The sequence below is a fragment of the Curcuma longa genome, chromosome 4 (assembly GCF_044706935.1).
Source record: "Curcuma longa cultivar G26 ecotype Majalengka, Jawa Barat chromosome 4, ITB_CL_G26_1.1, whole genome shotgun sequence".
In the NCBI taxonomy this organism is placed as follows: Eukaryota; Viridiplantae; Streptophyta; class Magnoliopsida; order Zingiberales; family Zingiberaceae; genus Curcuma; species Curcuma longa.
In genome coordinates this window covers 22667321-22690350 of record NC_133864.1, presented here as the reverse complement: position 1 = coordinate 22690350, position 23030 = coordinate 22667321, and the positions used below count along the sequence as shown (strand labels likewise).

The following is a 23030-nucleotide window of genomic DNA, read 5'->3' as shown; positions in this document are numbered from 1 at the left end:
CAATACATAGGTCTGAAGCAAAATTTCTCTATATAAACCCCCTTCATCTTCTAATGATGGGCATTCGAAATCACATATCCAAGTTCCACTCCTTACTCCTCAATTTTATAACTAAGTGTGTTCTCCCTTACTCAAGAGTATGAATGAGTTAAAAAAAAATTTTCTAGATTAAAAAAAAAAGTTCTGGTCTTATATATTTTTTTAGAGCTCCTCAGTCCTTATTTAAGTAATTTATAGATGAACAGTAACTATTAAGATTTAGAAATTATTGATTTAATAAAATCTATGTTCACTAAGTAAAACAAGGTCTGATGTCATAAAACTTAAAAATAGTCGAGGCATAGTACCAATATTAAATCCTGTAATGTCATAAAATCTAAAAATAGTCGAATTATAATATCAACACTAAATCTGTGTGAGATTCACTGAAACATAAACAAGAGAGAAATAAGACTATCTCAGCTTTCTTAATCTATCCGTTCAAAACGGGATGCTAACTGCCTTTAAAGTTTATTGTGCCGCCCAGACGAGGACGAAATGGAGGCGGCGGCGAGGAAGCACTTCTCCCTGTTGCCTTGCGGTCGTCGTTGAGGCCAATGGCAAACTCAAGATTTGATTTTGATTTGGTGCGAGCTCCACAACGCAACGTCACATTGCCGCCTTACAATTAAAGCCACCTTGTTTTTTCCTGAGTTTGGGCGATTATTTTGTGTGGTTTTCCTCACAAGGGGCCCAACGCGACCCTTGAGTTCTCCGAGAGCCAAGAATTTATCGAGGCGAATCTTCAATCCCCTGGATTCGAGTTTGGAATCCTCCGAGTCAATTCCCATATTTTCGGTGCCAATCGGATGAATTTCCGAAGGACGTGGAGTCTCACTATAGAAAGGGTTCGTTCTTCATCTTTTGAGCTTTTGGAGCAGCAGCTTTTTCTTCTCCTTGTTCTGAAGGTCCGAGCGAAAGTCCTTGTTTTCAGTGACGAGTGCCACCCTCTGGCATTTACGAAGGCCTTGGAAACGTGCGACAGGTAATATTCGTCTTCATGTTTTGAACGTTCTGAGTAGCAGGTTTAGTTTGCGTGTGGTCTACAAGAGGAGGCTTAAACTGTCGATTATTGAAGCATGGAATCGTGCGTAAGAGTGAATTTTCTTTATGCTCAAGGGGAACCTACTGAGTCAGTTGCTCAGTAAGGTATTATTATGATGTTCTAGGGTGTATTCTGGTTTCCAGGGCAAATTGTCAGCAGCAGTCAATGTTCTGCTTTTCACGTCAAGCTGATAATCTGTATACCATTTATCATTTCTATATATCTTTCGTTGCAGGGATTCAGCTGTTGGGTTAGAGATCCAATGTTAAGAACTACTATTAGATTGCAGAGGGGAATTTATAGTGGAAGTAAGATAGGTTTCTTCTGAACATGGATTCATTTAAAGCATTCCATGCTAGAGACAAAAGCCCAGATCCAAATGACCTTAGTAGTCACTTAAGTTTGATGAATATTGAAACTTTTACTGATTTGTTCAACCCTTCAATCATTGATCAGTCTTTTGCACAATTCAGTTGCTCCACTCAGCCAGATTTCCAAGTGCAAACCACAGATGTTGTGGTTAGAATGAGAGGTAATATGAGTAATAAAGATGGTGTTCATTCAAGTGTTGGAGATAATTCACCAGTTCAAAAGACTACTTTACAATCCCAGGTGACAACCCTTGATACTCTCCCTACAAATATGGTAGGGGAAACAGAATCCAGTAGCTCGTTTCCACCATGTGATGTCTCTACTGGTGATGACAGTAGCAAAGCAATTCCTAGACCAACTATAGAGGTTTCTTTAGGTGAAAAGTTACTCACAGCATTATTTTTGTTTAAGGAATTTTGTCAATTTACTGGAGGAGAGATACTTGCCCAAGTTTGGATGCCTTTCAAGCAAGGTGATGAATATATATTAAGCACCTCCGAGCAGCCCTATCTACTTGATCAGGCTTTTGTAGAGTATCGAGAAATATCAAAAGCTTTTACTTTCTCTAGCAGAGAAGCACCTTGGTCTCTCCTCGGCCTTCCTGGTCGTGTATATATCTCTCAAATGCCAGAGTGGACCTCAAACATCAAATACTATAGTCATCTAGAATTCTTGCGAATGGATCATGCGCTGAAGTATGAAGTTCAAGGGACACTTGCATTGCCTATTTTTGATGATAATGAGCATTCATGTTGTGCAGTTCTTGAGCTTGTTACAAACAAAGATAAACCTGATTTTGACTCTGAATTTGATCATTTTCGCAATGCTTTACAGGTTAGAAGTTAAAATAATTTCTTTGATACTTTGTTTGAGTCTACATTACACATGATTGCAATTTGCATTATCAGTTTTCCAACATAAATTACAATTTGGGATGACCTCAACAGACCATTTTTTTATCCTTTTGAAAAATCTATAAAGAATTGCTTCCTCTATGCTTTGATTATCTTGGTGTAGTCATCATCAGTGGATGAAAATGTTCATCAACGTTTCAATTCTCAAAACAGTTGTTTCTATGATCAGTGCTTATAGCCTCATGAAAAAACTATTTTTATATGTTTATAGGGAAATATCTTGAAATCAATATTGTAGTTATGATTGAATGATGGTCATGCCTAATGTTTACATACTATTACTCTGCAGGTTGTAAATTTGAAGAGCATTAAAGTACATGCTATGCGACAGTTCGTGGTAATAATTTTCTCATCTTTTTAATAATTTGATTTCGTCAAATTTATGTTCACTTCCTGCAAACCAATTATAATCTAAATATTGTTGCATTTCTTTTTTGATAACTTGACCGTACAGAGTCTTCAAATTAGTCAGAGGTCTGTCTTCACAGAGATACACAATGTGTTGAGAGCTGTTTGTCATGCACACCTGTTACCTTTGGCACTTACTTGGATACCTTTTAGCTATTTAAACCGGGATATGGACAAAATGACCATAAATGTTGATGAAGAGGTATCTTCCATGCTAAAGAAGGAAAACATGCTTTGCATCCAGGAGTCAGCCTGCTATGTCAATGACCAAAAAATTCTTGGCTTTCTCCATGCATGTTCAGAGAACTGCCTACAAGAGGGGCAGGGCATTGTAGGAAGAGCAATTCAATCTCACTATCCAAGTTTCTCATCTGACATAAAAACATTTGATGTGCACCAGTATCCACTTGCACATCATGCACGCAAGTTTGGATTGTGTGCAGCTGTTGCAATTAGGCTGCGGAGTACTTACACTGCAAATGATTATTATGTATTAGAATTTTTTCTTCCAGTCAATTGCAGAGGAAGTGATGAACAACAGCGTTTGTTAAATAATCTTTCAATTACATTGCAAAGACTCTGTGGAAGCTTGAGAACTGTATCAGATACTGTAGTAACTAGTTGGGATGCCTCTAAAATGATCATTGATGGATCAGGAATAGATGATTTTGATTCAATGAATTTCTCTGAGAAACATTATCAAGCCAGTAATAATCAACAAAATTCAACCAACTCCCACAATAATATGCAGATCATAAACAATAATCAGGGAGGAGCTGCTCATCTCAATCAGGTTATATTTTCAACTATCATTGTGCTAGATTTTTAGAACCTGCTTCTATGCATTAGTAATTTCATCTCTTGATGTCAGAGCAAGTTGTTGTGTCAAAAACATATTGTCGCCATTTTCGTAAACTTTTTGAACTTGACTACTAATATGAATTTTCTATATGTCACTGCTTTTGAATTGAGATTTATATACCTTTCCCTTTATGTAGCACAAGAAAGCTTTGTTGCTTTACTGAAATTTAAACCTCAAATCAAAAAAATTAAAATAACTATCTTACACAAAGAAAGGTATGTTACATAGACAATTAAAGATAAAATCTTATTAATCGAAAGCTAAAGCTGGAAAATACATACAAATATGATACTTTCATATGCTCAATACCAACCAAATGACGAAAAAAATTCCACTTATTGGGATGCATAATAATCCTAACAAACTCTTATTAATTAACAACTACTCATTAAACTACTACAAAATTAAAAAGATACTCTAAATAAATTTAAACATACTAAATTATATGGTACCTAAAATAAAACAATTACCAACCAATTTAATATTCAAATTGATTTGTTTTCCTTGTTAATATTATTTCCCCCCACTAAAAAAACTCAATTTGTTGACTTGTAAGCATCTTTTGAGGAATAATTACTTTACCAATTTTATGTAACAATGTTTCTTCGTTATCTTTCATCTCCATAGACGTCCATTCCAATAAAAGACAAATTGATGCACTTTATTTTACTTTTTGAGCCTTATCTTTCCTTTTGGTTACACCTTCTAATGAATTACAACCTCCTTAATTTATCATATAGTGAGTATATTGTTCCATGTCTGTACAACAATCATGGGGTGAAAGTAACAATGGTGAGAAGAAATCCGTAGAAGCACAACCTCTGACCAAATTGATGGAGGCTCAAATTTTTCATAGTAGATTAGCATATCCTTCAATTTAAAAATTGAGCCACTAATTAAATAAATTGGAAAGTGAAATAAACAAGAATTAAAATTAATTTCTCTTACAATGCTATTGAATAATTTAATTATAGACACTTCTAAACTAAATAATATGAGCAATTAGAATTCATAAATAAATAATGACATTTTAGATATGAGATAATTAGAATTCATAAATGCAAAATAACATTGTAGCGTATCACTAGGTACTTTATAATAATCAGTAATATAATTTCTCTCCTAATGTTGACACGTTGCTTTTGTATCAGATTAAAGGAAATTTGATGGTAAGTGATAGATAAGGAAACAAACTCATTAACTCATTAGCTTGATGATCTTTTAAGTCATTAATAGCTATAAACACATACTAATAAGAATGTTACTTGATTTAACTATTTTTTAATTGATGTTTTGCATTAGTTTATGATGTTTAATTTTTTTCAATTATCTCTTTTGATGGATAAGATAAACAAGTTATAATTTATAAGCTCGGTGATGTTGATGGATCTCTAAGGGGGCCAAGTCGAGGGTCCTTTAAAATTATGTCATTAAGATGTTATTAAAGGATTTTTACTAAAATAAGATATTTTTTTAAAGTTCAATTTCTTTATTTCAATTAAAATTTCTTTGATTATGAGTGAATTATAGGCTTTAGATGTTGTTTTTTATTTCAATTCACTTAAGGAAAATTGCTTTAAGGTGATAAATTTATTCGGCCACTATCTCTTAAAATATGGATGAATATATTTTTCCATTAATTTTCATTTCATAAACACTTTGTCAAAATTCTCTGGCAATTATAATTGAGTTTTTGTTGGTTATTCATAATCATAGCCAATTAATGTAGAAACTTATTATTATTAGGGCTTGATTGTCCATCAAATCAAGGGCGTATTCTTAGGCCTATATCTACTATTGTGTTTGGAAGATTGACTCAAAACATTCCTAAACATGGGATAATGTGATTTTGAATAAGTATACATATTGTTTCTTGATTTATATTTGTGCAGGAGTACTATTCATTAAAATGATTTGGATAGTTTGATTTAATTCCCATGACTCTAAGCTACTCTTCCAAAGAGTAGTTTGTTGGTGTAATTATACCCTAAGTATTCGAGTGTGATCTTGGGTTTTCATGTTTAGGAAAAGGGGTTTGTGTGTTTGAGTGCAACATGGAATTGCAGGAACACACAAGTAGTATGAAAAGCTCATGGCTTGATGAGCGCTGAATGTTATTTTGGCGAGGCCAAGGTGACACACTTAGTAGCTTGATAGATCGAAGAGATCGGAGAAGAATGATATGAGAGATTCGAGGGACCACAGGACAAGGAGTAATGAGTGGTATTGGAGCAACCTTAGAGGATTAGCCTAGCTAGTTAGGTTTGTAGCTCATGGCTTGAGGTTTATAAGAGATTAGAGAAGGTTGTATGAGGCAAATTTCTCAAGCTAAGTCGGGTTTCAGTTCCCAAATGGCCTAAGATGGTTTCATAGGTACTAGTATTGAGTGTTGGAAGAGATGCCTTGGAGGAAGAAGAAGAATAGGACCTAGATTGGTGCTAGAGGTGTGCCCAAGGAGGAGAAGCGGGCATCACTGTCAAAGAGGGAGAGGAGAAAGAACATCAATGTTGGAAGAAGAGGAAGAATGGTAGGAGACAAGGAAGTGCACATGAAGTGGAGCCAACATTGGAGTCTAACGAAGCTAGGGTTTTAGTTTCGATGTGGAGGAGGAGGTGGAGGAAGGTAGGTTTGGATTCGACATGGAGAAGGAAGTTGCAAAGGAAGATGAGAATGTGTGTCGAGTCTCATGCAAGACACTGACGAAGGAAGCCACGACTACTCATCGTCCATATTGAGGATCTCGTGTGCCTATTGAGGATCTCGTATTCCTATTAAGGATCTTGTATGCCTGTTTGTGAGCGAAATGAAAAGTTTCACGTCTCAACTCGTATAGTTCGAGTAGAGTTTGAGATTTTTTATACCCAAAATGAGATTGAGTCAAATTGATTTTTTTTAAAATCTAACCTTATTTGTGTCCATACCTCTATTTTATAAATTGTGTTTCTTGTGAAGTGTTTGCTAATATTTTTTGGTTATTTTTCTCTTGATTTTGGTTGTATAATCATGTGATAGTGGCGCCAAGTGTGCCATTACATAAGAGAGAAGTTTTTCTATTTGACTTGCATGATTTCTAAACTATGAGGTCATTTCAAAGTCCCTTGGTGAAAAAGACAATGGTTTCTACTCTGGTGATGGATTTTACTTGACATGTTAGCGTAGTTTGTGTGATTATTCCATCTAGAATTTCAAGGACTTGTATGTAGTCCTATCTTTATAGGTGAAGAATTATGAAATGTAGTTGGCAATGATATGACGACCTAGAAAACTAAAGAAAATAATATGAATGTCACAAAAAGGTAAGAGCATTGATAACATTGGTGTCAATTTTATACTCTTAAGAATCTTGTGATTCATTAAATGACGAAGACTTATCTATGGGCAGTGAAGGAGCTCTTTTTCCTCGAAAAGGAGTTCCAATAATGAGAATAAAAGGAAAGATGCTAACTAATATGTAGAATCCTTTTGCAAAGATGTCAAAAAGAAGAAAATCAAGTGCTCTATATGGAAAACTTGCCATATAAAAATAGATTATTGAGTCAGACTAAAATAAAGAAATATTGCAGCAAACTTAACCAATATCAACAAGATGAGTAAGGCAAGTGCTTCTTGACTAAGACTACAGTTCTTGGAAACTTGTCTTCCATTAACATTTAAGATGATTGGATCAACATTAAAAATATCGAGTCGTACCGGTCAATGCGAATAGAATTTACTTTTGCCCGCCAATTGACATGACATTGACATGAGCACCCAGCGGAGTTGCGAGATCTCCATGAGGCTGCCACGAGGCCTCGCACGAGGCCACCTCAAGGCCCTGCGGCCGCATGAGCTTCACACAAGGTCGTTGTGAGGCCCCGCGATCGTGCGAGCTTGACTCAAGGCCGTTGCGACGCTCCACGACTATGCGAGGATTCACGTAAGTCCCCATGGTCGTTCGAGGCTTCGTGCGAGGCCCCATGCTGTGAATGCAATCTACATTTTTTTCTTTTTTCTTTCTATTTCTATTTTTTCTTTATTTTTAACTGTTAATTCCTTTTTTATTTGTTAAACCATTAATTCTTTTCCCTCTTAATTTTTTCTCCTTTCTCCTCTATTAATTTCTTTTCTTATTCCTTTCCTCCTTAAACGCATGGAATTTTTTTTTAAAGAATGTTAGTTCTTTTTCTCTTTTAATTTATTTCCCTCCTTCACCTTTCACATTACAAACACAAAAATTAAGGGAAAAAATAGAGATAGATGGGAAACTACCTCTTTAAGGATATGAAGAATAGAGGAGACACAATGCTAGGAAAGATAGATAAGAAAATTAAATATAATATAATTCCTAAATTCTAACAATCATTCCGATCATAAATATCATTCCGATCATAAATTGAAACTCTGACACGGCTCGAAATTTCAAACCTTGGATTTGATCATTAATTTAGCATGTGATCTTTACATACTAGTAGTTGTTTTGATTTTATTGCTCACCATTATGATAAAGGAAATGGTGCAATAGTCACAACTAAAAAAATACTATCAATCAATTAAAGAAATCCTGGAAACAGCCTCTGCCAAAGGCAAGGTAAGGCTGCGTACAATGGATCCTTTCCCCGACCCCGCAAGGCGGGAGCCTCGTGCACCGGGCTGCCTTTTTTTTTTAATCAATTAAAGAAAGTACCATCAGTGACCAATCTAATCATTGTCATTACTGACTTCGTGTGACTGACCAATTTAGTGATTGTGATCCTATGACTTCATGTGTTGAGCATGAAAATTTTGATTTTTTTTTCTATGGCTAATATGGTGGACACTAGACACCATGTTCTGTTTGATGTAAAGGATATGAAGATTCTTTGAAATCTCAAGATGAAGGTGGAGTTGTTCATATTGACAAGTGAGTCAAGGGTTTGTGTTCTGTTGGTCATGAAGGATATAAAATTTCTCCAAAATCTAAAGGAGAAGGTGGAGTTGCTTATATTGGCATGTGACCTGGACACCATGTTCTGTTTGATGTAAAGGATACAACAACAACAACAACAACCAAGCCTTATCCCACTAAGTGGGGTCGGCTATATGGATCCTTTTACGCCATTGAGCTCTATCTCCTATTATATTATCATTTATATTTAAATAAATTTTATCTTGTTTTATTGTTGCTAACCAAGTCTTTTTTGGTCTACCTCGTCCTCGTTTGATATGCGTATTTGTCATAGTTTCACACCGCCTAACTGGAGCATTTATCGGTCGTCTAAGTACATGTCCGTACCACCTTAAACGTGTCTCACGGAGTTTTTCCTCAATAGATGCAACTCCAACTTTCTCTCTAATGCTCTCATTTCTTATTCTGTCCATCTTCGTATGTCCACACATCCATCTTAACATCCTCATCTCCGCAACTCTCATCTTTTGCTCATGTGCTCGAGTCATAGCCCAACATTCAGCGCCATATAACATGGCAGGTCTAACTGCCGTTTTATAGAACTTTCTTTTAAGTTTTAGAGGCACTTTACGATCACATAAAACACCTGATGCTCTCCTCCACTTCAACCATCCTGTTTGTATTCTATGTAAGACATCTCTCTCAATCCCTCCATCGGCTTGCAAAAATGATCCTAAATATTTAAAACTCTCAGTTCCAGACAACTCATCATCTCCTATTTTAATACTTGTCTCATTACGTTCAATATTGCTAAACTTAAATTTCATATATTCTGTCTTTACTCTACTAAGCCTAAAACCTTTCTTTTCTAGTGTTTCTCGCCAAGATTCTAATTTAGCATTTACTCCCTCACGTGTCTCATCTACCAATACAATATCATCTGCAAACAACATGCACCATGGTACGGTATCTTGAAACCCAAATTGATTTTCGTTGTGATGTATAGCATAGTCTTGATTTTCGGTGATTCCTTTCCTTAATCGTTTTTCTATTACTCTTTCCCAAAGTTTCATGGTATGACTCATTAATTTTGTTTGATGTAAAGGATATGAAGATTATTTGAAATTTCAAGGTGAAGGTGGAGTTGCTCATATTGACAAGTGAGTCTAGGACTTGTGTTCTGTTTGGCATAAAGGATATAAAATTTCTCCAAAATCTCAAGGAGAAGCTGGAGTTGCTTATATTGGCATGTGAGTCATGGACTTGTTGATTCTTTTTGTTTTAATTCTTGTGTTGCTACAATGTGTACAAATGATGACCTTGGCATGCAAGACTTAGTGATATTAGTATGGACAAGTGAAAAGCAATGGTACTCAAAAGTCTTTGCCACACACCTTTTTTTTTGTCCAGTTATAATGACATATGCTTGTCATTACGCGAACTACTTCGACCATTTATTTCATCATTCTCTTTGGAGATGTCTCTGTCAGATGATTTATGTAGAGTCCCAGTATATTAAACACGAACACGTTTCTATTTCATCTCACAAGATTCACTTGGGTGTATTCTGATGAAGAGATGTCAAATGTTTTCACTAAAATTTTAGGAGGTCATAGGACAATTGAAGGCATGCCTGATAGAAACATAAAAGAAGCTCCAGTACAATAATGGAGAAAAGTTCGCTTTTACTAAATTCTTTTGGGAATTCTCTATGTGCTAAGACATCACAACAAAATCAAGTGGCTGAGAGGAAGATTCATCATCTTATGGTAGAACTTACACCAAGCCTTATGGATGGCTGTGTTGATGCTCAAGAAGGGTTGTGAGCTTCTCTTGCATGGATACAATGATGTTATGTTGATTATTTGACTGCAATGTTTCTGAAACTTACAAAGAAACATTCTTATTATAACAACCATATTGTATTCAGCTTAGACACTAATCTGGTTTATCCTTTAAAGACAAAATATATAGAGATTGAGAATTATTTTTTCTGAAATGGTTTTATATGACACAATTAAAGTAATGGAGATGTGGAATGAAGATGATGCATCAAATATTTCCATAGAGTCTCTTTCCAAAAGATCTTTTTAAGAAATTTTGGGTCAAGCTTGAACTTATTGCCAAAATTTCACTGTAATTGAAATATATATTTTAGGTTAGAAATTCAAATTGAAAAATTTACTGTCTGAACATGCTCTGTTAAGAATTCAAAGTGATATTCTTTTTGCAGTTTTTTTTCCTATTTTTCATGATTTAGAATCTTAAAGTTAGTTCCTGTTTATTGCACCTAATGATTAATGTGTTTTTGGAGTCTTTGTCAATATTTCTTTCAGGTTTTCCTTCTATTTCTAGTTATTTGGTATTTGGACTAGTGGCGTCTAGCATGAATGCCATTATCTAAGAAAGGACTTTTCCTTTCTTTCATTCTAATTAAATTTATTAAAAAGGTGGGCTCTCATGAGTGTTGGAATGAATTGAATTAATGGACTAACCTATGTCAGAAGGAATGCATACTATCCGTGAATGAGAAACTAGGTGATGAACAAAAACAGAATAAGTGAGAACTCATTATTAGTTTTGATATCATTGACTGCATCAGTACATGTTGTGGTATATGGGATATTGGTTTAACTGATTAACAGCAATTGGTCTGTATACCAAACCAAAATAGAAGGGCAAGAAAAAGGGAAGATCCTGGCAAAAGGGATAAGCGCATACCAACTGGAAACAACTGCATTGACGTTTTTTCTTCTCTTTGGCCCAACTTTATTCAGCTTGTGGCAAGAAGTTTTGTTAGAAATATCATATTCTCATTTTAATATGTTATCAGCTTAGGATAAATACCAATGATGCGGTTGATGACGTTACTTTAGTGTTTTCAAATATTAAAGCCATTAATATAAAAATTGTTGCACTTCTATTTCATATTTATGAAATTTTCCTGGATCAATTTTTTGTCATGCGACCTATCCTGTTTTGTTCTGATTCTTGAAAGAAAGATTTAACTGATACACCAGGAAATAAATGGTTGGTGAATGCAAAAGAGAGTTTTCTTCATCTGTAACTGTTTTAAAGTGCAGTGAACTAAGGTGATTCGGTGAGTGATCAAGCAAAAATCAGATTTTTCTCTGATAAAGTTTCTGTATCAAGTAGCCATAATTAGATGGATGTTTATTGTATGCTTTCAATATTCCAATTAATAAGGAACTACAGTAATCTCTACACAAATCTGACTGCTGTGTGCTCTTCTATTACTTTCTTTCATAGCAAATAGAACTGCAGCTAGATGGATGGCTTCAAAGTTTCGTGAATGTTCCTAGATTTAGATGGCCTCAAAGTTTCTTGATTGTTGCTAGATTTCTAGGATAGCTTTGCTTAGGGAGTTGTGTTTATTATTATTTTTGGTTATTGTCCAAGATAACTTAAAAGTATCAAGTATGTTTAAACTAACTTTTCTTTTTGTGATCAGACACATGTTGGTTCTAGAAAGCATCGGAAGAAACCAAGAAGTTTAATTGAAAACAATGTTAGCTTGAGTGTTCTTCAGAAATACTATTCTGGGACCCTAAAGGATGCTGCAAAGAGCATTGGTGGTGCGTTGTCTTTCACACATTATCATGAATTTCTTGTTGGAATTTGGTAGCTGTTGTTATTTCACCATTTGCTTTTAGTTGCTTGAATGTACAAGGAAAATGAGGCCCTAAAGAATCAATTATAACTTTGTATAGTTAGCAGGGCAGATTATTTCCAGATAGAACAAATGTTTTATTTTTATGCCAGTTTGTTAGAGTTTTATTCTCCTAGCTCTTTTAAAATACCTTCTTTCTTTTGTAAGATTTGACAGATTATAATTACCCATACCACCAAGTCGAACCTATGGACTGTGTGAGGAGGGTTTTCCATATAAAGAACTACAATAAATATCATGTGATTCAACTAGAGAAAACTTTTGATTAAAGTTATGGAAATCACTATTTCCATTAGCTACCTATGTGATGTGATTTAAGTAATTAAACACTTTTATTGCTGTTGATAAAATCTGAATGCGTTTTAACCAACTTCATGCAGTCTGCCCAACAACACTGAAACGAATATGCAGACAACATGGCATTTTAAGATGGCCATCTCGGCAAATAAAGAAAGTAAACCATTCTGTTAAGAAGGTCCAAAGTGTGATAGATTCTGTGCCAGTTTCACTGGGTCTTGGAAAGTTAATGTATGATCCCAACAGTCGAAGTCTTGTAACCGAAGTATCACCTGAAAAGCCACTATCTTTTTCAGAATCAGCTGGTCAGGCCTTATCGCCCATGCATTCTGCCAAAAGACATGAAAACAAGCAATTTGCAGGGTCATCAAAAGCATACAACTGCTTCATTGGTAGCTGCCAGCTGAGGGAGAGATCAGGAATATCTAGATTGATATATGGGAAACATGATAAAGCAGAAGTTTCTCCACTTGATAACAGCACTGAACAAAAGTTCCATTCAGTTGGAGTAGCTTCCCATCTTGCACGTGATACATACCATCGTGATGTTCTCAACAAAGGTGATACACATTTGGAAAGTATGCATTGCCAATTAGTGTCAAGGAGTTCGACTTCAAAAATAACCGAGGAGATGCAGAAAGAAACTCACAAAAAGAGTGTGACACAGTGTGATCGGAACACAGAACATAACAGAATCACTGAAGGCAGATATGCTGCTTGTTCCAACAGGACAGATTCATCCAGAGACAGTTCATCGAGTGACCAAACTCTCAAAAAGAGTGTAGAGATTGGATTGTTGCGCATGGAGACGGATGACTCGCCTTTGAACAGTTGCACATCCATCAGAGTCAAGGCTAATTATAAAGAGGATATGGTGCGGTTTAAGTTCAATCTATCCCTGGGTTGCAGACAATTATTTGAAGAAATTGGAAAGAGATTTAACTTATCTGTAGGGACATTCCTCCTCAAGTACAAGGATGATGAGGATGAGTGGATCACATTGGTGAACGACTCTGATCTGCAAGAGTGCGTGGAAGTTTTAGAGCAATGTGAATCCAATTGTGTGAGGATTCTTGTTCGAGATCTTCTGAGTGCTGTTGGTAGCTCAGGCAGTAGTAACAGCCTGCTCTGAACTCATGAGGCCTGAGGAAGGATGCCAATAGTATCTTCATATACTCAACCAATGATTCTGGTTTCTTCGAACTGGCCAAAGTGCTACTCACTGTGAGGATAGTGCTTCATTTGTCTCGCTGATTAGCCATTATATAGCAAGCCAGCTATCCATTAGGGCAAGCGATGCTATTTCATTTAATATTTATTTTAGTGTAAAAGGCATAAAAATAGCATTTATTATAGTGTATTTAGAAATTCTAGTAGATAAATCAGTGTGGTAAAGGTGATTAACATTCAAGCTACACTGAGGTAACTATTGGACCTTGTCATGATTTCTTTGCTTCATGACAAAATCCACATGGTGACATATTGACAATAAGCAAGGTTGCCTTCTGTTTTAGAAAGATTTGTGATGAACATTCTGTTTACCTGCTTGAATATTTTGACACCATTCAAACTGTTACAGATGCACAAGATTAGTGTGAAAATCTAGAGTTTCAGTCATGCAATTCATCGACTGTTGGGGAGCATCATACAGGAATTTTATTTTGCCGCTGGTTTAGATTTGGTTAGTGTTTCACTAATAAAGAAATAAAATTGGGAAAGCTTAAACATGAGAAAAATAAAGGAATTTTATTTTTATCAGCTCTGTTTAATTACTTAAATTAAAGGTAAAGAATGCATGGAGGTTTAATTCTGTCATTCTTATTAATAATTTTCTTAACTGTGATGATTTAAAATATATTTAATACTTAAAGTTTTTATCAAATTTATTTCATTATTTTGATTATATCAAACTTACCACCCTGTATTTTTTTATATTTCATATCAAATTTATCAACTGTTAAAAATTTTATCTTACATTCTATGCATAGTTAAATTTTATGCCACCGCATGCTGCTACCTCCTAAAGAAGGAACTCTCCTCATCCTCCTCTAAAGCGATACTTCCTTGTCTCTTGAACTTTCATATCATATAATCGTCTTTTCTTATATCCATCCTTCATGTTAAAACTGTCATGGAGTCCTCTTAACATGTTGTCAATGATCATCAGGAGGAGACGGACTTGAGTAGGGGACCTTGGACGACTAACGTGGACTTCTACTGATGAACTGCAGTAGTGACGACAGTGTGGGACAGTAGTGGAACTTATGCCCTTGTTTTGTTTCAATTCTCAAGTTAATTAGTGAATGCATGTCAAACAAGGCAACATAACCTTGCAGGAGCTAGCAATGCCAAATCCTGAAGATCCACTATTGTCGGGCAATGGCGGTCAAAGATCACATACCACTTGCTGGCCGAGGAGGAACAACTATGGTGAGATGAAGGATTAAGCGACGATCCAATTACAAAAGCATGCACACACAGTAGATGCAGTGCAACATCACCACAAGGTGTTCAAGGACATGATGTGCTCCATGTGGGTATCTCATCTTGTTGAGTGGATCCCTAAGACATTTTGCAGTGCAAAAGAAGCCCCCTTCTTCCAAGAAAATTGTTGTTCATAATTTATGGTCTTGGTTAAATTTAGAATATCAATGCAAATTGATTCCCTAAATTCCTAAAATAACATCTAATTCTCACTTCTTGGGAAATATTTTCTACAACTTCCTCAATAGAATAACTTTTATTGATCCTAGGTATCCTAAATGGTTGAAATGTGTTCTCCATACTTTCAATAGAATTCTCTTCTTCCTTCTTTTCATCATCTGAATCTCCCCGCTCCCTCTTGAACATTGCCTTTAAAATTTAATTTTTCAAGTTCAAAAGCAATTTTATTGTTCAAGTTATCATTGATATCTTTATGGGAGTTTGCCTAGGGTATAAGTTTGTTGTTTCATCAAATACCACAATTGGAGGATTTCTCAATTGTTAGATATGATGGATATCTAACAAGAATACCTTCATCCGCTTTAGCTAAAAAATTTCCTAAATGATCCTTAGTATTGTTAGTGCAATTAGCCTTTAAGATTGGGATCAATCATGGGTTTGATAGTTTTGGAAAAAATTTTAAGTTAGACTCATTATTGTATTTAAAATGTGTGTGGAGTTAGTTGTGTAGGACTTAAGAAAAAATACATGGAGAATTGACATTGCTAAAGTGTTTAATGGATCGATGGTTCAAGGTATGTGGAATTTGGAGAAGGATGGTGTGAATATCCGAGGGACCGTAGGATGAGGAGCATCGAAGTGTTGTTGAGTTGAGAAGATGAACTACATGTAACGCCCGCCCTTCTCGTACTTATAGAGGGGAGGAAGGGCGGCGCTACGCGAACATACATGCGTGTATATACAGTGGAAGAATTTAAACTTAGAATGAAGAGACATGCATTTACATTTAACCATGGAAATATCTTAACAACTTAAACATGTAAACATCAACAACATGTGAGTATACTTAGCATTCATGTGTATAATTGGTTAAAACTTTTCTTTCTGCAATACCTTACATGCTCTTTTAAAACTATAGCTTATAGTACACTATGAGTAGGAGGTGGACTACTAAGCATGCATAGTCATTTCATAAAGGCACCACTTGATTCAAGTTCATGATAATCAACATAATGGAAGTATAGAAGCCTAAACACAAGTATAGAGTACATGAACATCAATAAGGAATTCAAAGTATAATCTAAGTATATAGTCATCTATCACTTAACAATTCAAACATGGTAAGAAGGTTCTGATGTGCGTAGGGTTGATAATTGTATTTATACTTTATTTGCACATCTACTTGCGTTTCATGTCATATCTTGCGTGTATTGCATCCCTTATCTATGCATTTGACATTATATATTTCTATTTTCCTAGTTCGGAGGACTGTTCTTGTATTTATGTGTTTCAAGATGGAAAACGGAGCAAAAATAGGTGAATTGGAGAATTCATTGAAGACAAGGCAAGACAGGGTCGTGCCTCATAGGCACGGTCGTGTCTATCAGCTCCTGGGACCGTGCTTCAAAGGGCACGAGTGTGCCCACAAACAGAAGATCAACAAGCCCAGGTCGTGCCACACAGGCACGGCCGTGCCAATACTTTCCTCCTGAAGCAGCTAGACAGGGCCGTGTCTCTCAGACACGGCCGTGTTTCCTCCGCAGAGCCAAGCCAAGGCATGGCCGTGCCTCCCAACAGAGGAACACCTGCTGCCAGCCGTGCCCCAAAGGCACGGTCGTGTCTCACAACAGAAGAGTTTTTGCTGCTGGCCGTGCCTCACAGGCACGACCGTGTCCCCCGAAATAGAGGAGTGCCTGCCTTCAGCTGTGCCTCACAGGCACGGCCGTGCCTTCCAACAGAACGTCAACTCCTCTGGGCCGTGCCGCCCAACAGAGCAGCAACTGCACTGGGCCGTGCCTCACAGGCACAGCCGTGTCTCTTCCACAGCTCGGCGGTGACACATGGCCGTGTCCCAGAGACACGACCATGTGACGGGGCGTATCTGCTAGGTCGGGGACAGCTATAAATAGAACATGTTGAGACCCTAGAAAAGGGGGGAGACCTTGGAGAGCAACGGGAGCGAGCTAGAGCCACCGACGCCTCATTTCGGAGCCAGAATCAACGATCCATCCATCCGTCCGGACACTCCATCCCATCCACATTCCACCTTCGAGGAGATTGCAGTCCGAGGAAGAAGAACTTCAGCGATAAGTCTTATTTCCTGCATTTCTTTGTAGATTCTAGGGAATAGGATGTATTCTTCTATTTCTTCCTTGTTTTGTAACCTCCCCGATATGGAGTAGTCCTCTAGATTCTAGGATGTAGGATAAATTGGGTGTATTAGATGATTGTACATATGGATTTGTTAATCTACCATGTCTTATGATTTATTTGTGCTATTGCTTTGTGGATTTGTACTTTGTGCTTATTTGATGATATGCTTGTGAGTATGAATCTATGAGGGTAGAGATTAATTGTGGATTGAGGAGTTCTTAGGCCGTACACTGGGGCGCTTCGTGACAGAAAGAAAGCCTTGAACCGGGCGAGTCCGAGGAATTGTTTAAGTCATAATTAGTCTTTATGAGGGATAGCTAGCGGTTACTTATTGTTGGGGCGAGGTCTGTAAAAGGATACCCGGTGATAGAGGGTAGGATTCTAGTAGTATTCTGGGGCACCTGAGTGACAGCAGGAAAGCCTTGAACTAGGCTATCTAGAATCATCTCAAACCAACAATAGTGACGTAAGAACACCAATGATTTATTCCGAGGAAGCCTAACGAGGTCTAATTGGATAATTTGGTTAGAATCCATACAATTATGCAATTATTGAGGAATGGTAGAGGATCCAAGTCAATCACTCAATATCCCAAGGAATCCGAAGTCCTAGGATCATCTTCCCATAATCTGTCACAGTCGAACTATTTCTCCGAACTTAGGATAAAGTACTCTAGAACACTCCCTTCTCCCCCACACAAACCAATGCTCAGTTTCTCTCTACTCTTAGTGTGCTAGTACTAGTAATTAATTCCACGATCCTTGTGGATTCGATCTTTTATTACTTGACGACATTCCGTATACTTGCGGAAGGTCTATCAAGTTTTTGGCGCCGTTGCCGGGGACTGTTGCTATTAGCTTTAGTGACTAGCAATTTTAGTTACTCTAGACTTCTAAAAATACAAAAAAAAAATTCGATATAGAAAATCCAAAATATTTTTCTTGAGGATTAAATGGATGCTTATATAGAGAGGTTACTCCAAATAGGAAATTCAAGATTTGGTGAGTTGTATGTCGATGATTGTGAGTGGTGTGGTGCTGAATGACATTCGATGAAAGAGTGTCCAACTATATATGATCCTATTTACACAAGGGGTGGAGAAAAGTATGGATGCATCCCTACATTTGAAGAATGGGCTAGTTCGAGATGTTTAAAAATAGAGTATGCAAGTGAAAATTACAGCAAGAACTTTTTGAATCTTGAACATGAATATGTAACCAACCAACATAATGATGATTATGACACTGATTTGTCTATGTATGATGATAACTTGGATGTGTCTATAAGTACGGTTGGTAATTTTGGTGTTGAATGGGAAAATTTTGTATCATCACAAAATGTGCTATGTAAGGATTGTTTGAGACAAATAAATTTTTGTGATGCCTGCACCAAAAAATATTTTGATTCTAAACATGAGAAGATTGATAATCTTGCTGAGGACTTATTGAAAAATCTACTCTATCCTGCTATTGATGAAGTTTTTGAAGATCTTGTAATAGGATATTGGAATGATGTTGTAAGAGGATATGTAGGGCTTCGTACCTTGGTGAAGGAGTCCCAAGAATCATATTCTTCTGTTCCACAACCACTAGATATTGTGGACAATGCAGGATTAGGAGTTTTTGAAAGGGTTGGTGTAGGGACTTGTGCATTAGAGGTCGAGCCCCAAGAATCACCTCCCTTAATTGATCTTCCACCCGCACCACAACGCACCCTACCCTCAAATATGTTTGATGACTTGCTAGACTATGTGATTGGTAAAGATAATATTTCTTGTGATTTGCCTTTGCTTACCAATCTATATTTTCTCAAGCATATTTGTGGTAGGAAATCTTTTGACAATAATTGACATACGAAACTTTCACAGCAACTTTATGAGATTGCTAGATGTAACCATCTTTATATGAGCATATTTAATGAAAAACTCAGGGCCCTCCATCGTAGGGTTCTGAAGTATCTTACACCTCCACGGTCGAGGTTTAAGTAATAAAAATAAAAGTCAAGCTTAGGACCTTAAACAAGCGCTTCATTTCAGTTTCTTCCTTTATTTCCTTTTATACTTCATTTTGTTTGTTAACCCATATACCCTCTACTTACTTTTTCTTACTGTATTTTGTTTGAAGGTTTCATTGATATGGAGAAGTGTGCTTACCTTAAGGAGAGGAAATAGGCAACTAAAGGCCTTAATCACCTTTTGAGCTTCATTGGGTAATTTCTCTCCAATCTTACTTTTGCTCCATTATTATTTCTTTATTTTCATTGAGGTATAGAAAAATGTAAGTCTGGGGGGATGTACATATTTTGGGATCTTAGTTAGACTTTGTTATTTTTCTTTTGGTTTCTTCATGTATAATAAATTGTTTTAACTAATCATCACTTATCATAGCATTGATGGTTTGTCCTCCTTGCAAAAATGCTAGCACACTTGTTTTAGACTTCATTGATTTGATGCTTGGAGTTAGTATGTTTGATGATCTGATTTTTCCTATCCTTGGTAGCATGAAGTGAGCTATGTTTTTATTGAATTTTTTTTTGAGTTTTGGCCTAGTTTTAGGATCTCTCTACACTATGCCTAGGTTTGATGGTAGAAAGTTTGAAATTAGTCATGATTCATTGAACCCTTAGTACTTGCGCTTCTAAGGTGATCTCTCAACTATATTTTGGTTACTGGATAAACTCGGATCATGGAAGCTCACTTGGAAAAATCAAGATCCCAAACAAATAAAAAAAAAGCATGGTTGCAACGCCTTTTTATGGTCGCAATAATTGTTTAAAAAAAAAGGAAAGAAAAAAAATAAAGGGATAAAAAATAGTGTCGTGAGTGGAGACTGATTAGATACCCCTTTGAGACTAATAAAAGTTACTGGGGAAATATCTATCATGTTTCTCTTGATACCGAGTATTCCTTTGAGACCTTGTGTAGATGGTGCATAACATTTTTGAGAGGGATGAACCATGCCAGTGTCTATTGCCGGAAGCAAGAGGAAAACTGATTAGATGATGATTTGACTTTGATTATGATTTGACACTTAAAAATCCAAGGCCACATTTTACACCGAGCACGGAGAACTAACTCTTAGGCCACATTTAAGTGATTTTAATATTTAGCTTACCAATGAAACTATAGGATAGGATTGATTGTGATTCATTAGATGTTATGATACTCTATTATTTCAATTCATGAATCTAAATACAAGTTTTTGCTTGAGGACAAGCAAAATTTTAAGTCTGGGGGTATGATGAGCGTAAATCATATATGATTTTTAGCTTTGTTTTAACGCTCATCTACTTGTAATTCATTGCATATGCTACACTTTGTCACACCTTATTCTTTTATATTGCATATTTCTACTCTTTTTCTTGGAGATCTGCTCTTTGTATATTTTGCTTGACAGGATGCGATTTAGAGCCAAAACGCTGCATTATTGATGGTGGAGAAAAACAAGAAGAAATGGAGAAGAAGGAGTAACAAAGAATAACACGGCCGTGCCTCTACTCGTGCCCACTTCCAGAGCAGGACCGTGTTGGGGCCGTGGCTATCAGGCACGGCCGTGCCCACTTCTTCAGCCTGATCCAGCTTGGGCCGTGCTAAAAGGCACGGTCGTGCCTCATTTCCAGAGAAGCGCCAGTTACTGGCCATGCCTAATAGGCACGACCGTGCCTCATTTCCAGAGGCGCGCCTGCCCCAGGCCGTGCCCACTAGGCACGGCCGTATGATGGAAAGTACACGGGCGTGTCTCCCTTCTGGATAGTTCTGTAGACTTAAAGTAAAACGGACATATCTTTCAGCTCAGATGAACCCACAGGCCTTCATACATACCGAAGCGTAGAGAACTTCAAGATCTACAACTTTTTTACAGGGTGTACAGAGAGATAACTTCTCTAGGCTATGCTAAAAGGTACAGCCGTGCCTCCTGACCACAGCCGCGCTGGGTGCTCTGCCCAAACTGCAGACCAAACTTCGAACTAACATAACTTTAGGCTTAGAAGGAGTTATGGGTAGGTCTACCCATCAAATTGAAGATAATTTAAAGCTCTACAACTTTGGTTCAGGGTCCAACTGAAGAAAACTAGGTTTATTGGGTGAAAAACCCATTGGGGCAGAGCCTTATGAACCAGGAAAATCTGGGCAGATTTGGGAGAGTATATAAGTGGAAAACAAACCCAATCTTGGGTTATCTTGGGTCATTCTCCAAAATCCTTGGTCTTGGCTTCGTGACGGCGCCTCCCCTCCCTAGGGGAGGTCCTAAACGCTCCATCTTTCGCCGATCCGCCCTCGCCAGTCCATCTCCACCGGTCCATCCTACACCGGAGTAAGAAGATCTACAAGAGGATGCCCACGCTTCAAAGATAAGTCTTCCCTTTTCTTTGGTGGATGATATTTACCTTGCATACTTGTTGTAACCTTCTTGTAATGGAGTAGATTCCTGAGTTTAGGATGTAGGATGAACATTTATGTGATGATGGTGATGTATGAACTAGTTTATGTCATTTTTCTTATTTAATGAAATGTTTACCTTTGTTTCATGTGTATTGTGCCTTGAACGTGTTTGATGAAATGTTTATGTGAGCAAATATGCATGATTATGAGGGGTAGATTACTTTGTAGGGAGTTCTTAGGCCGTACACCAGGGCGCTTCGTGATAGGAAGAAAGTCTTGAACCGGGCGAGTCCGAAGTGATTCCTACATAGTGGTAAACCCCTATAAGGGATATCTAATGGTTGATGGCCACTAGGACAAGGTCCTTAACAGGGTACTCGGTGATAGAGGGTATGGCGTTGGATCGTATACCGAGGCACCTCGTGATAGGAGGAATGCCTTAAACTGGGTTTTCTAGCGTCACCTTTACTAGAGGGCCACCACATAGGACTTCAATGTCAATTGCCAACAAAGCCTAACGAGGTCGAGTTGGTATTTTTGTTAGAATCCCTATAAGGCGGTAAACATTGAGAGTTAGAGAATGAACATGAATTAGGGACTTCACCTAGCATGGATGTGAAACCGAAATCCTAAATTTATCCATCCCATCCATAAATCCTAAGCCAATCTCTCTTCCTCTGTCACACACAACCATAATCCTCAACTAATCCGTTTCCTTAGGAGTCTAGATAACTATCTTAGTGACATCACTATAGTTAATACACAGTCCCTGTGGTTCGATATCTTTTTATTACTTGACGACATTCCGTACACTTGCGGAAAGCCCATCAGGTTCTTAGTAATTTCTTAGCTAAAACAAGTGCTTAACATTTCAAAGTTTCATAGAACACAAATGAGTATAGTTTCACATCAAGTATAAACCATCAAAACAAGTCTAAGTTATCATCAAGTAGCAACTATCAAAAAGCATCAAGTAGTAATTAACTCTTAACAATTAACATGCAAAACTTTAGAACATGCATAAGTCTTGAAACATAAGGCAGATCTCTTCCACCATGCCACTGCCACACACATCTTTGCCCCTCCTACTGCTCCATTTAGTTTAGCCATTCTTTACCCTTTTCTGCAGTACAAGGGAAACATGAAAACTATAAGCACATAGGCTTAGTAAGATCCTTTCCTACTCACAAAAGCCATACATCATGAATTAAACATAGAGTAGTGACATGTTCATTTAGACAACATATAGGCATAACATTCATATAAAGTAGTGACATGATCATCTAGAGGACATATAGACTTAGCATTAGAAAACGTATAGACTTAGCATTATAAAACA

The 23030-nt window shown here is 37.0% G+C and overlaps 1 protein-coding gene across 1 annotated transcript; it reads left to right on the top strand.

The window, feature by feature from the left end:
• The first annotated feature begins 1414 nt into the window (after nt 1–1414).
• On the top strand, nt 1415–13973 carry LOC141828108 (protein NLP2-like). The gene is made up of 5 exons (XM_074715476.1): nt 1415–2290; nt 2660–2707; nt 2825–3571; nt 11977–12100; nt 12576–13973. Exons 1-5 carry the CDS (start codon nt 1415–1417, stop codon nt 13622–13624), a joined length of 2844 nt encoding a protein of 947 aa, XP_074571577.1. The 3' UTR covers nt 13625–13973.
• Nucleotides 13974–23030: the final 9057 nt, after the last annotated feature.

Excerpts from the sequence above, each read along its gene's own strand:
- LOC141828108 (XM_074715476.1), top strand. The coding sequence starts at position 1,415 with ATGGATTCATTTAAAGCATTCCATGCTAGAGACAAAAGCCCAGATCCA. Across the intron at positions 2,291-2,659 it reads ATTTTCGCAATGCTTTACAG|GTTGTAAATTTGAAGAGCAT; the intron begins GTTAGAAGTTAA and ends ATTACTCTGCAG. Across the intron at positions 2,708-2,824 it reads ATGCTATGCGACAGTTCGTG|AGTCTTCAAATTAGTCAGAG; the intron begins GTAATAATTTTC and ends TTGACCGTACAG.